The sequence below is a fragment of the Sparus aurata genome, chromosome 4, assembly GCF_900880675.1.
Source record: "Sparus aurata chromosome 4, fSpaAur1.1, whole genome shotgun sequence".
NCBI lineage: Eukaryota > Metazoa > Chordata > Actinopteri > Spariformes > Sparidae > Sparus > Sparus aurata.
In genome coordinates, this window is record NC_044190.1 from 6724043 (window position 1) to 6739230 (window position 15188).

At 42.3% G+C, this 15188-nt stretch overlaps 1 protein-coding gene across 3 annotated transcripts in view; it reads right to left on the reverse strand.

Moving 5' to 3' along the window:
* Positions 1-15188, reverse strand: part of znf609b (zinc finger protein 609b) — an 88788-nt gene that overhangs the window by 19194 nt on the left and 54406 nt on the right. For all 3 annotated transcript variants that reach the window (XM_030414187.1, XM_030414190.1, XM_030414191.1), the window contains one exon: positions 10363-10588. In XM_030414187.1, coding sequence (XP_030270047.1) covers positions 10363-10588 — 226 coding nt within the window. The remainder of the gene's footprint in view (positions 1-10362; positions 10589-15188) is intronic.

Below are 15188 nucleotides of genomic sequence, written 5' to 3' on the forward strand. Positions count from 1 at the left end.
TCTCCTCATTAAGCCAGTTATTTGTTGGTGTTCGTGCCGACTTGATTGACATCCTCCTGAGACTGGTGGTTAAAATGACGGGATGAGTTCCATGGAGGCCAGGAACCCTTTTAAATAATCATTAATGAGAGTTCTCGTTTATTAAAGACTGATTTTCAGATGTTCCACGTAGAATCTACTCTTTTGACAAACTACAACACGTTGTTTTGTCTGAGAAAAATCTCTTGATGAAGGGGATATGAATTCATAAAATCTCCTGGCATATCATAAAAATATGTTCTAAGGTATGCAAAAAGATTAAGATGAGGCCTCCATGCTGAAAGCTGAAAGCTATTTGAATTTATCTGTTCATCCTTGGAATAATTTCCAAGCTGTTGGGACAAGGACGTCAACGCCAAGTCTGTCTAAACATGGAAAGCCCTTGACAAAACAACCCGAACAAATTTCCCTGTGGCAAAAAACAAATTACACAAGAAAACGGAGAGGACTTCCCATGCATGATGATTTGTTTACACACAGGGAGTTACATGTCAGGGTTAGTGCGAGCCATGATCTCTGTCTTTACGGACTAGATTTGTTTCTGGGGAAGAAACAGCCTGGATCTGGAGCAAACCCAGTTCCCACCCCCTCCCCTCATGTCAGCCTTATTAGGGTCAGTCATGACAGCTGAGTGAAGCCCACATTACTGAGAGGAATTGGCCGGCAATTTCCTCTCAATGCTGTCGAACAACAAATGGCCGCATCAAACTCCACCACGCACTTATAGAGGATTACGCGAAAAAGAGGGTAATGTGAGGGGACAAATTAAGTGGGGAGCAGGTTGTCTGGTGCATGGGTGACTGCCCCCTCCAGCCCTAAAAACCCTCACCTCCCTCCTTAACACATTTCATTAAGTTGCAGTGGGGCCCCAAAAAAAAAGTCAGGTCCTGTGCTGCTGGTGAGGGCCGTGGGTTCACCCGCTGACCTACGCTCTGCTTCAACTCAACAGGAATTCAGTGGGGTTAATGGCATTTTCACAGACTGACCTTGTCAAGAAGCCTTTGTTATCTGGAAGATCACTTCTGTCTAGTGACATTGAGACTGTTCTAACAAGATTCAAATTTAAGGTTTGGATTTGTCTCTAAAGAGCTTTCTTATTAAAAAGAGTTGTGATTAAAAAAAAAAAAACAACTTATGTGAACGATTATCGGCTCTTGCAATCATCACCTTCTGTAAACAGTCAGGTACTAAAGTAATTATTGACAGATTTTACAGCCGTCTTTGCCGGAGAACAACTCTTTTCTCATCTCCATTCTTTCTGCACTAAAAAGCACCACTGATCAAGACTGCATGTAGACAACAAAGTGAGAACAATGAGAAAAATAGTGTCAGTATTCATTATGGGGAGAAGATAAAAGATAGCCGGGTGCTGCCATGAGCAATAACTGTAACGTTGATAAATGAGGCGTTTGAGCATTCAAGTGTCTGAGCATGTTTCCAACAGTCCATTTTAAGAGTGTTTCTGCACTCGCGGTGCATAAAATGAAGCCGAGCTTGTCCGATTATGTCAGTGTCAGAATACAAAGTCCTAAGACTGACCTTTTCTTAAATCCTGGGCAGACAGAGATTTAGGGCGAATGGTATGAGTCAGTTACAGCACTGGAGAAGCTGGTCATATAGTCAAACGTAGCTCTTAAATAGTTAATCTGAAAGAAATGGTGAAAGTGACATAGCAGAGCTGACATGACAGGTCCACTCACAGATTAGTTGACTGATATCAGATTGACAGCATCTATTGTGATTTAGCAACAGTTTGAGCCGTTTTTAATTTAAAAAAAGTCCAAAAATCTGCGTTTTATAAGCAACCTCTCAAATTATACGAGAGAATTTGTGGTTTTGTCTCTGAATCTCTAAAAAACAAACAAACAATTGGGTCTTCTGCCATCAGTACATTCTGTTCAGCTTCAGTTAAACTGATGTCCACCATTTTGTCAGACCAGTGAGCAGCACATACTGACAGGACGGCTTTGTTTTCCCCTCCGCTGCTTTTGTTGGAGCGTTATCTGTACATACCCTCTACTACTATAGCTAATATGCATTTGTTTGTTTAGTATTTCAAGGATCAGTTTACTGCCAACCAAGCTAGCTAGTATACTAGCAGTGTGTGGCTAATATGCTGCTAATTCAACATTCAAAGTAGCTGTCAATAAACATTACGCATTTTTCTCTTACTGCTGGGAACTCTTTATGTAAACTTGATAGAAAAATTACTGTGTTTCATGTTAAGCAGCAGGCTTTAGGAAGTACCTAGCTCAGTATTCTCTGTATGGAAATCATTGCAGAGGTGAAAAGATCGGAGAGAATGCGAACAGAACAAACTAAGACAAGAAAAAGAAGGAGTGAACGAACAAGAGGCAGAACAAGAGTAGAACCTGAACTGGATTTTAGTTTAGTTGACGAGTGCCTTGCTAAACAAAAGGCTGCAAGACATATAGTCATATTAGCTGTTTTGCTATGTGTTGTGGTGCACTTGTTTAGGTTGACAGTTAATACTTTTTTAAATCTTGGTTCATTGTTACAGTTTTAATTCTTTTTCAGAATACTTCTAACTCTTGTTTATAACATCTTTTTCTGCTTCCAGTTGCTTCCACTAATGACGTAAAACACCAAATCCTTGTCTTCCACATAAGTGTTCAGCTTGCTGCACCTAAACCTATAATGAAGGCAGAAACAGGAAACTGCACATTTTATTACAAATTACTTATCAATTAACACAAAACAAAATGGCCTTTTTTTGGTAGTAAAAAAAAATACTGTGTTAGCTGCAGCCTGACTACACTGTACAGAATGTTTACCCAAAAAAAAGCCGGGAAATAAAACTGACAAACATACCATTACAAAGTCCACATCTAAATCATAAAGTAAAGTTTTTCCAGTGAGCAGCAAATGATACAAAGGTGTATTTGATGATTTTATTTTGAATTTTTACAGCTTTCAAATGAGCTGCGTCTGAAAAGTTCAGGCTACATTCCGGTTCATAAGAGGTAAAAGTGCAAAGTCATTCTCACTGACAAGAATAACAGCCTGTGAGAAGGTCAATTCTCTCAAACCACTGAGAGGCAAAGGAAGGGAGCATTAGTATGCCGTCCACATTGCCGCAGCATTATCAGCCACATGCAGCAGCTTCTCCCCCATTACATGTTTACTCCTACAGCGGGAGTAGATCACAAAACATGTGGAACAAATGTAACAGCCAAAAAACAAATATCTGCCATCTCTACCAACTTTGCATGTAATTATTAGTGCAAATAATTTGTAGCGAGGAGCTGTTTCCTTAAATGTCATGTGAGTAAATCTGAAATCCCTGTTAAAACAACCCCTCTGGTGTTTTTCCTTAAAGGAGATGGTGCTCAGATTAAGAGACAGGTCTGCCAAAGGCGCATTACTCAAGCTCTCGCTGACGGGTATATAGCAAACGTGATATCTTATGACAACCACTGGCAAAGCCTCCAATTCCTCCAGGCGTATGATTTATGTTGCAAGACCATTTAAGTGCTTGAAAAAATGCAGTTCGTCGGCCAATATGAATAGGAACCAAGTCCCTCTTAAGAGATTTGGGTTCACTAAGGCGCCATCTTGGTAACACCACTCGGGGACTAAATTGGTGACTAACAAGACAAGCCTCCTCCCTCAAAGCACAGGGAGTCATCTTTATCTTAATTTCCTTTCAGGGTCTTCTTTCCTCCACATATTTAGGAAGAGGGGTGAATTCTTTGCATGGGAGGGTTCATTTTTTGGAAATTGGTCACTTCCACTCTTGCACACTGAGCAGGAATGAGGGTAAAGATTGGCTGGGTAGATTGGAAAGTAAACATAGTGAAGGAACTGGAAAATGGAGAGCTACAGAGAGCAGGGTGGAGAAAGAAGGATGTGTACTGGGGCTGGGTGATACAGCCTTCAAATAACATCCTAATCCAACATTTTGAAATCTCCCCAAAAGCACTTTATAAATGCTATGACTGAACGACAAAACCTGATACCACAATATTTGTATATACCTGTTCTTGTAGTGCAACAATGTCACGGGGATAGATTATCCACAAATATTTTATTATATAATAAATTAACACAATGTGAAAGTCAACTTCACACCAGCGGATTGAAGCCCTGATCTTCTGCTCATCAATAAAGCTGGCGACAAAAATTCTCAGATGAGAGGCAGATCGGGAAATGCTCCTGTGAACCACGACCACGATTCAATTTTAAGTCCAGTGTTGCAGTTTAAAAAACATTTTCAGCACCGACAGTTATACTGATGTAAGACTTAGACTTTATGCTCCGACAACTGTAATGGACATTTTTTACGGGTGCACTTGAACTCACCGTGATGACTTTGTCAGCACACATATCCTTTGCCATACAAAACAAAGCAGATTTCAGAATTTAGGATGTGCGCCTGAATGCACAGTGAAGACCTGTGTCAAACTCTGGCTCAGACAGGCAGCAGAGGAGAGAACCAGAGATAAATCTACAGAGTGAATGACACCAAAACATGGAGGAGACACTCAGGAGAGTTGTATGAATGACTGGAGTACAAATTGTCAAAAGTATGAGGTTTACTTGCCAAATGAAAATTATACCCACATTTGGCCCATGGTGAACCATGTCTCTGAATCATCGATCATACTGCATTTGATTATCGAAATTAAAGTCTCAACAATTTCCAATTTTAAAATCGCAATCATAACCTTACTAGATGATTGGTATGTGGGCTTAGAACAGCTCGCCGACAGTTTGCATATGCTGACTGGATATCTAGTAGGCTACTTATCTGGTTGAGTTGAAGACGTTGAGGGAACAACCACACTAAAATTCATGTGTTTTCAAGGATTTCCAGCATCCGTTTGAAAGTTGTCTCTCCTGTGCAGCTCTCTGACTCCTGACTTATCATGCAACTATGTGTCTAGAGCTCGCACAATAATAGCAAGTGGTTTCCATCAGAACACATACACACAAGCTGTCCACTATTTGTAACAATACGAGCCGGCAGTTTCACGTTTCCAGTAAAAAAAAAACAATCCCTGCTGCCCTTCACCTTCATCCTAATCCATTCTCTCACACATCTTCTTTTTTCTCCCTGTTTTTTGCACACAAACAACCCGGATGCTTGGACCGTGTCATGTTGTGTATGTGATCTTGTAGTGTGTGACCTTCCTGTCAATGATCAGTCATGTAGTGTGTGAAGAATAACAACTGCACTACTCCAGATTACAAGACAGAAAGTTGTGTTGTTGTAGTGTTAAGAACACAGGGATCTGGGTGAGGAGTAAGTGAGCACAGACAAGTATTACAACAAGTAGAACAATATGGTAAGTTCAGAAATTACACCAATTTACTGTAATGCAGCCTTTAAAACCAAGAAAAGACAACACGATATAACCACATCCAAATCTACGTTGATGCATAGTCTATTGACATTATTGCCCAGCCCTGATGCATATCCTGTTAAAGAAGACGGCCTTCATGATTGATTTCTCACTCCATCTTTTTGCTCATCGGCCTGGCAGAAGGCTACAAGCCTCCTGAGAATATGCTCACTCTTATTTCAAGGACAGTTTCTATAGCAAGCTCACCTACAGCAGCCACGGCTCGCCTTTGTGAAAACATTTCAATGAGGCCACTGACAGGTGGTCTTCAAAAGAGCAAGGAAGCGTAGCTGGCAAGTGAGCTACAGAGCCAAGTGCTTCTTTCATACAATATTCCCCTTCTCAGCTCTCTGACAGGGCTGGAGGAAGAGAGCAAAAAAGACATCCTTCAAATGTTTATACAGGACTAAATGGTTCACACTGACCTCTCTATTCAGAAGCTTTCAGGTCTTGTGCTAAAGCCAACGCTACAACCATGTAATGCCTGCTGCATAAATAATCCACGAGACAAACATTTTATCACAAACAGCCTGTATTATTTATCTATTAGGGAGCTTAAGAAGCTGTGGGACCTGTTTTGGGAATAGCCTGCTGTGTACTGGAGGGTGTGTGTGTGTGTGTGTGTGTGTGTGTGTGTGTGTGTGTGTGTGTGTGCGTGTGTGTGTGAGGAGGGTGCACTGGCATGGAGCTGCAGTGTTTGGCCAAAGGGGCCCCCTCTGTGTTCCCTCTAGCCTGGAGCAGGAGCCAAGGCGTTCTGGGCTGCAATTCAAGAGCAATAAACTTCTCCAGCATTTTAGAGATGACATTTGGAGGTATCAGCATGCTAAGCCTGGGAGGGGTTGGCCCATCGCTCTACCGACACGACCCTGGGAGCTGCCACTGCCTCGTCTGCGCCGAGGGGATTTGTGTCAGTGCCGGGTCCTTAAAATACCACAGCTCTGCCCCCAACCCCCACCCTCCTCCCTCCTGTCTACGCTTCACTCGCCCCCGGACTGACTCAATGACACAGACTCACTTTCCCTCACCTCCTATTATTCATCAAATTGTGTTTTTTACTTAAATTCTATGGGCTGTTTTGCTCATCCAAGTTGCCATTATCCAGATTTGGCTGAACAGGCTGCTACATCAGTGCTCAAATTACACGGGATGAAAAATTCATTTGGCCTCACCAGACCAGATTCTTGTCAGCTCTGACCGAAGGTGCAGCTCCTGTGATCGCGTTTTGCTCGGTGTCGCTTGCTTCCTCCTCAGCTGTTTCTTTCTCTGGCACTTGGTGAGCCGTGTGAGGCGCAGACAATTACTGAGAGCCTGTTGTTCATTTACTCCCACAAGGCCAAAAGGCGGAGGTGATGAAGCAGCTGTTGGTTGGCATGCTAAATGAAACGCGCACTCACACGGTGCATGCCTAAACAGCTCTGTATGAGACTTGTCATGCAGAGAACTGTTCAACTTCACTGCTAATCAGGATTCCTCTGCTCTGTCTTTTGGGCCTCGGTTTGTTGCTCTTCTGCCTGGATTTGCTTGATTTCCTCATTTGGTTCTCATTTGCTCAGTTGCTAAACCACGAGAGAAGTCTGCTTTCATGGGTCTCTTAGGGAAAACCAGCAGAATGGCAGTGCAGTTTGAAGAAAGCAGCATCTGGGTATCTTTCATTTTAAAACTAGCTGGTGGGTTGTTAGCAGCTCGTACCATTAGAATAATGAAAAAAGGAATCTACATCTTTGTATTGTTTAATGTAGTGTGCAAACTGTAATACAATGAGCCGATTTAGAAATGCCTCCTCAGAAACTCAGAACAGAGCCAATCGTATAGTTAAAGATATGATATGTCACATTTCCTGCATGAAATTTACTTTAGAGTCGAGATTATTGGCTCACTGACACTGACGAGATTAACTCCTTTGGTATTTATGACAAAACAAGACATTCTTTGATACTCAGTGATATCGAGGCAATTTGGTAGGTGCCATTAAAGTACGGAAGTCTTATAACCAGCCTTCTGCATCCTGGCAATAGAGTATATCATTTATAATACTTACATTAAAATGTGTATTGTAAGAGGTTGTGTACTGTGTAGTATCTTATCAATGTTCAAACTCAAAGAAATCTGTACTGTTTATTCAACAAAACTTATAAATATTACCATATGTGTGAATATTTCTGCCCGAGTCGTCTCGGATAAATTTTCATTGGCAACAGTGTTTTTAAAGCAATGAAGAAGAACAACTTCCATCATCCACGCTACTCCATAAGGTCGTCAAACTACATCGTCTGCTTTCATTGTTTTATTGCGAGAACCCGAGCAGCAGAACTTACAGACTGGGTCATTTAAGTGCACGACTGATCTGATAGTCAGTTACAACTAAACCTGGTTACAACTCAGGAGCAGCACAGAAACTAAAGTTGGTTTTGTCAGCAGTGAACAAGCAGTGGTGTCAGACAGCTGAGGGCCCCTTCACAGTTGCAGTTATCAAATACATCTCTCCAGCCTTTATCAGGTGATTTTCCACCCCCCACTGTCTACCTGATAGAGGTTTTGTCTGAGATAAAAAGAGGCTTCAAAGAGAGCGAGATGTGCTGGTTTCTGGAAACCCTACTGGCCTCGCAGCTCTGATGGCCATAACAACCTGTGTGCTACACCTGCAGAGCTCCCCCTCCCGCCTCCTCTCTCCTCTATGCCACTTTTAAAACCACTCCAAAGCTCCCACCAGCCCCCTCCCCACTGAGCCACACAGAGTTGAATCAGGAAAAAGACAGAGCCCCATCAGGCCAAACCACCACCTTTTGAGCCAAAATAGTAGCTTTGAGAGAATGAGTGCAGGCGAAGGACAGACTTGGATGGGGAAAGGGAAGGGGGCAAGGCGAGGGGGAGGGTCAATCACTCTGTGGGAGGCAGAGAATGAGGGAGCACAAACATGGTACTGGTGTTGGCTCAGAGCCATGTTTGTGTCACTAACAGAAGTAGCCTTGTCTGTCCTCCCCTCCCCCCACCCCCTGCCTCGCACTCGCTCTCTCCCAGTTTGCTTGGAAACAGAGTCAAGGGGTGACTGGCTGGATGCTTGGTAACAGAGAGGAGTTGCAATAGAAAGGAGAACAGGGGTGAATCAGACACAGCTCAGGGCTGGAGCAAAAATCAAAAAAAAGGGAGAGGAGGGAGAAAAGCCACTCAATAGCAGGGACTGTGCTTTGGGAATGTTGATGAGGCAGGGACCTTTTTTCTGTTCGCTTCCTCCAAGTGAACCAACAGGCAGCACTGTGGATGTGTGGGCGATTTGTACTCGGCATGCCCGCAGAGCAACTGAGCGCGAGCTGCTTTGAAGATTAGGTGTTTGCGTTATTTCACATGCACGACAGAAAAAGAGGGCAGTTTTTCAGACCAAGCAGAACCTGATAGTGCTAGTGATACATCTCAAAATTAAATAAGCTGAATGCGGTCTCGATCAAAGGGAGGAAAACTGACAGAGTCTAAGATTTCACTCGGACTGCACTGCAGGAGAGGGGCCAACTCCATTCCCAAATGGCACGCTTGCTAAAAAAGTGCTTTGTGTTATGAGGCATGTTGTTGTGGAGAGCAGATATCTCTGTGCAACAAACTCCCGCCTGCATACTCCCGGGCAAAAAAAACTAATCAAGGCCACCTAAGAACTGCCTGCCAACTGCTATTCTTGTTGGCAATATTATGCAGCATGTGGGCTGTTAAAACACACATTAGTACCAACTCCGGCTTCTGCGGCAGTCGGGGCAGATCCAATTACATTTTAGCAAGCAAAGAATGTATGGTAATGACTGCAAGATGGTCATTTTTTAAAAGACAGAAGCTTCACCAAAGTCTTGACAAACTCGTACCACTTTGATGTGTTAATGCAACCACACAGACCATGTTAACAAAAGCACAAAACAGCTTGTTTCCTTTCATGTCAAACATTCAGGAACTCATTGTTACACAGGAAAGAGGTTCACTTAACAGTAATGATGGAGAAAATAAGACTCAAGCCAGAGTTGTGAGTGTCATCCTCTCCAAGTCGATTATGTATTATGCTGCGATGGAGGAGAAGAACTTGATCCAAACAGCCCCTCTTCAATGTAGGCAATCGTCTAGGCTCATTTTCTATTTCTCACAGAGGAGAAGGTTCATATGATTCAAACAAGGTGTCAGACAAAGATTAAGGATTTTAGGAATAATTCAAACTGAGGGCTCATTTTAAGGCTTCATCCAGAGGCTAACATCAGAGCACCTGACCAGCTGACGCACACTGCACCACCTCTACACAACTTCTACCCATCTTTGATCAGGTGGAGAAAATAACACTGCCCAAAGTCGGATTAGTTAAAAAACATCTGAGGTCATAGTTCATCAACACAAGAGCCTTGACTGTGAGGCAGGGGCTTTATAGCTGGCTAACACTGTGAGGGGTCATCGAAGACCACTTTTTCCCACATTTCTTGTGGGGCCCTGATCGTGTGCTTCTGTTTCAGCAACAGCCCAACAACCTATCGCAGATTTATCAATATTAGCCTATGTGTTGTCCAATATTTGCAGATTTGACAATGTTTTGAGGGGAGACTAGAAATGATTACTTTCCTTTTTAAGTTGACTGTTTCAGTGCACCGGACAAAAGGGTTTATTGTTAAACAGTAAAATATCCTACCTCTGTTAAATCAGATAACGGTCAGGCTCTACATTTTGCATCCCAATTTCCATTTTCACTGAAAAGGTATCGAACAAGATTGCGCTTCAGATATTCATTATAATGCTGTTCTGTCACACATTTCACTTTTAGCAAGAATGTTCCGCTTCTGAGACTTTGGGACCAAATTGTGATTTTGATAATATTCGATTAATTGTGCAGCCTTAATCTAAATTGAATCATGAAACCAAGAACCAGAACTAAATCAAATCATGAGATTGCCAAAGACTCCCACTCCTCCTCATCAGCAGATTAAGCCTCTCCACTTACCGTCTTCGGTTTCCTGCCACACAATGCCTTCCAGATTGACACTGGTACCAGGCTCGCAGGGCCCCAAGCACTCAGGTTCAGTAGCCAGGGCCACATCGGATGTGTTCACAGCCACTGAGCGTGTGCGCACCATTATCTGCTCACACGGCGAGGAAATCTCACTGTTGCCTACTGTGGCCAGGAGGTGGAGGGGAGGAGGTGCTGGCGTGGAGACAGGAGATTCCATCTGTGAAGAAAGAAGAAAAAAGTGGGGGTTGAGAGAGAGAAACACATGAGACACTTCAGAAGCACTGTATAAACACATACAGAGCAGATGTTAAGATACAACCAACGGATGCCACAGAGAGGGGAAGTTCACAAAGTGCTGAGACCATGAAAGTCATCCCGGCACAGCACTTAGTGTTGAAATATAGTACTTTGTCTTTCCTCAACCTTAGAGGTGATTAGCAGGCAGAGAAGGCAGGGAGGGACATGTGAACTGCCTCTGTGGAAGGACAGAATTAGTTATGCAGGATTGGTCAAACAATCCCTCCCCCAGCTTTCCTCCCTCGCACACAGCCGAGCAAGATCCGTGACACCAAATCATCTCACAGGCTGATCGCTCATTAATTCCCTCAATTAAAAAGCTAGTTGTGGACGGGGAGCGGGCTGCTGAGGGTCAGTAATTGATTCCACCTGTTCTGACACACTGTGACAGCGATGAAGAGACAGTTGGCCTACATGGAAAATGAAAAGAACAAGGAAGGAGGGAGCTGACGAGGGCAACCGAGGAGAAGAGGAAAGAACTGGAGGTAGAAATGTGCATAGGCGGAAAAAGAGACAGAGAGAAGAAGACTGATGGGGATTTAAAGGCCACAGTGACACCAGGCTTAGTCCTCTTCATTCAAGGCAGTCGACATTAAAGCTCTCCAAATCATTAGCAATGAACTGCAGGAGGAATGCTCTGCTGCAGCCAACAACACACATTTATTAATTGGGCATAAACCACTCAGTGCTCGCGAATATGCTGCCAATGCTGGATCCAATTAGACAGAGAAGACAAAATACCAACTGACACATTGGATTATAAGCCTGCACACCCTTTAAATAATTGTTTTAATCTACTTACTGTTCCAAACTGAGTATGATGAGGAGAACTAAAACTACTTATCACTGCATAAATTGAAGTTACTGCTTCATTTTGATCCATCTAGAGATGGAAGCATTGGCTGGCAGATCTACCACTTTGGTCCACACTGAAATATCTTCAAATTCATGGTCCTCAGGGGATGAATCCTAATGTCTTAACTGATCCCCTGAGGTTTCCTCTGGCGCCAACAGCATCTCAGATTTTTCAATAATCTTGAGAAATATCACAGCCTCTACTTGGATGAACTAGCACAAAAGTCACATTCATGGTTCCCTGATGATGATTCCTACTTTCAGTTTAACCAGTACTTTAACCAAATACTTGGGCTGGCCATCTTTAAAAAATGTTAGATACCGACACAGATACCGGTTCCTAAACAATACCAATTTCATGAAATCACTTTTAACACAAGTGTGTGAGTGTTGGTCCTGCATGCCTCCACCAGCACCGACTTTGGCACAACAATCAAGCCACATGCTTCATGACTCACTGACACTGGTGAGGTTAACTCAGGAGGTTTTGCAATTTGGTATCAAATGACAAGACATTTTTCAATACTTGATAGAATCAAGGCAATTCAGTCGGTGCCACTGAAGTATCAAAGTTTGATACCCAGCCCTACAAATATGTGCAAATGTATAATAATAATAATAATAATAATAATAATAATAATAATAATAATAATAATAATAATAATAATAATAATAATAATAATAATAATAATAATAATAATAATAATAATAATAAGACATTCCCATCAGCCTCAGGTTTACTTCATATACAGCTGTATTTAGTGCCAATAAGAAAATGTGACCATGCTATCATGCTGAACTAAGGTGGTGAATGTGTTAAAAATCCGGCAAAGTTTAGTTTACCTTTTCTGTATTTTTAAGTACACACTATTAAACTACCAAAATAAAAACTAACTGTGGAAGATGGATTGGAAAAATTAGCATTTTAATTCTTCTTACTTTTGTGTACCGTGTGCACTTATGATCTACTTTTAGAAAATGCAATTCCCTGTTATTCCCATTACATTTCGCTCAAGGTGAATTGATTTGATTGATCATCATTTATAAAACAAATCATTTGGGAGCATTATGCGATGAATTATACCGTGTGAGACATTTCAGATCCATCTCAGAATGAGAAAACTGAATGTGTGATGAACTCAGTGCTTTGAAATCCAAACATCAGTCCCTGATGAAATTTAATATTAGCTCAGGACTTGTCATCGCAGAAGCTTCATATTTCATGGTTTACAGAAATGAGCGTGGAGAGCACATTTCTCCCGGTGCTCAGAGGAAGAACAAATTAATGTGTGCAGAGAGCGACGGAGAGTGAGGCCTAACGACATCGTAATCACTGCGTGTCAGTTTCTGATGCATGATAGGGCCAAGCTGCCGGCCAGCTGAGTGAATGAGACAGGACAGGTAATCACCCGAGCTGTCACCACACACTGTTCCTAGGCCGTATGGAGACACAGAGCCGCAGACGAGACCACACATCAAACTCTCCTTCAGAGTGACAGCGAATGGTGAAAGGTGCAAACAGGTTCATGCCGAGCCTCCTCTAAATTGACTCAACTCTTCAAACTCAAACGTTGTGTCGACATTTTGGGAATTGGCATTTTTGTGACTGAGGTGAGGTGACATATCGATAGCCTGGAAACAACCTCTTCTTTAGAGAAATAGATTGTAGTAGGCTCATATCAATACATTCATACCATCAGTTTCCCTTTTTCTTTTGGTTAGCTGTCAGCGGGCGATTATTAATAAACATAAAAAACCTGTTCATGTCTCGGTCTATAAAGTGTCAGGAAATCAATCAACCAAGTTCTCCCCAAGTCCTAATTGAGACCTTTCTGTCCAACAAACTGTTCAATCCCCCGAACAAACCCAGCAAATACTAACATTTGAGAAGCTGCAATCAGAAAAACTTAAAGCATTGTAACTGAAGTGTAGGGACTTCTGCAGGGATGCACAATATGTCCTTCAGTTACTTCTCTTAACAGATTATTGATGTATTTTTAGAAAAAAAACAAGAATCAAATGTGTGACACCCCTAAACATGTATTTGTGATAACCAAGTGAGTTATAAACCCCAAATTTAAACCTCAAAGAGGATAATAACGGGTTATTTTCCCAAAGGCAGCTTAAGACTCGCAGCCTGTGGTTCAGCCAAAGTATCAGACTATTATTTGTTTTAAGAACACTGAAAGCTTGTGATTCCCAGAACATTTCCACCTCATGTTCCCCATATTAATAATCTATGTGATTCAAATCATCTTGATGAATTCATAGCCATTTCTCAGCCCATCTTCAGAATGAGTACTCAAACTCACTGAACTTTGAATTGATTTTTACACTTAAATCACTGAATCAAAATGACAGAGTGAGCTAAGCAGACCGGAGAATTAGTTTGTTTTGATTGTCACAAATAAAAGTGACAAGCAAGTCCAAGGCGACCTCATAATGGAAGACACATTCACTGTGCAATACAAAATAATTACAACAGAATCACAAAGGAAATGGGACCAGTACACAATGTGCATGAACAGTGGCGCTCTATTTCCAAGTTCTGTCAATGGATGAGTGAACAAAAGGACTTTCACAGCGGGGCTGCAGAATGTGAACCCACACAGTGAAATGCCTGACATCTTGTCCAGGGTTTGGAAAAAACCACAGGCGACTGAACTGCACAACTTGTCAAATTACCCGAGGCTCTGCCCGATGCTCAGTCGATGCCAAATTCCATGATGTCTTCCCTCCTTGCAAGACTTTACAAACGGATTTGAAAAATCTCCCCCGAAACCACAATGCCCGAGTGTCACGCAAACCTTCTCTTAACTGACACCCCAAGCCAACTCCCTGAGAAAGCCACACTGGCAAGAATAATGTGTAACTGACTGACAAAAATCCAATGAATGTTGGACTGAGTGTGCGTCACAGCGCTGACAGAGGGGAGAACTGTGCACAAACACTCGCCCGTGGCAGTCAGATGCATGGTGCACTTTTTACTGGACACATTAACTTCAGCTTTAACTTGTTTATTAGAGTTGGGATTAAGAAATTGAGCACTGAGCTTGGGCGAGGATTACGAAAGGATTACACTGCAGTGTCATACTGAGACACCTGTCTTGCTGTACTCAAGTGGGTGGTGTGGAGCTCCAATATAGCTGAACGAATGAATACCTCCAATCTGTCATTGTACATAATATCTGAGTTTAAAGCTGCAGCTAATGATTATTTTCATTTATTTATTCTTACCCTATCCCTCTGCAGATTATTGTCAAGATATTTGCTTTAACATCAAGTCTATTAAATGTCTTAATGTTTTCAAAATGGTCATCGTAGTTTCCCACAGCCCAAAGTAACGTCTTCATATTGCTTAAGCCTGTTCATCCTGCGTCACAAACAGAACACCGAGGTTGTTGTTATCATGTGTCATCAGACGATAATTAAACCCATAGTGACACTGGTCATGTTGACCCAGATATTGTGACAGACATTATGTCTAAAATGGTTATTGGTAGAAGCCAATATTAATTTCTATCAATGCCTCAGACTCATATCACTTTCCCACACAACCCTCATGTCTGACAGAGGAGTATGGATGGCTGCATGTTCCCCTCATGGTTTCATAAGTGACGGCTGTTCCAGGTCTCAGAGAATCATGTCTGCGGCAGCAGTTCAAT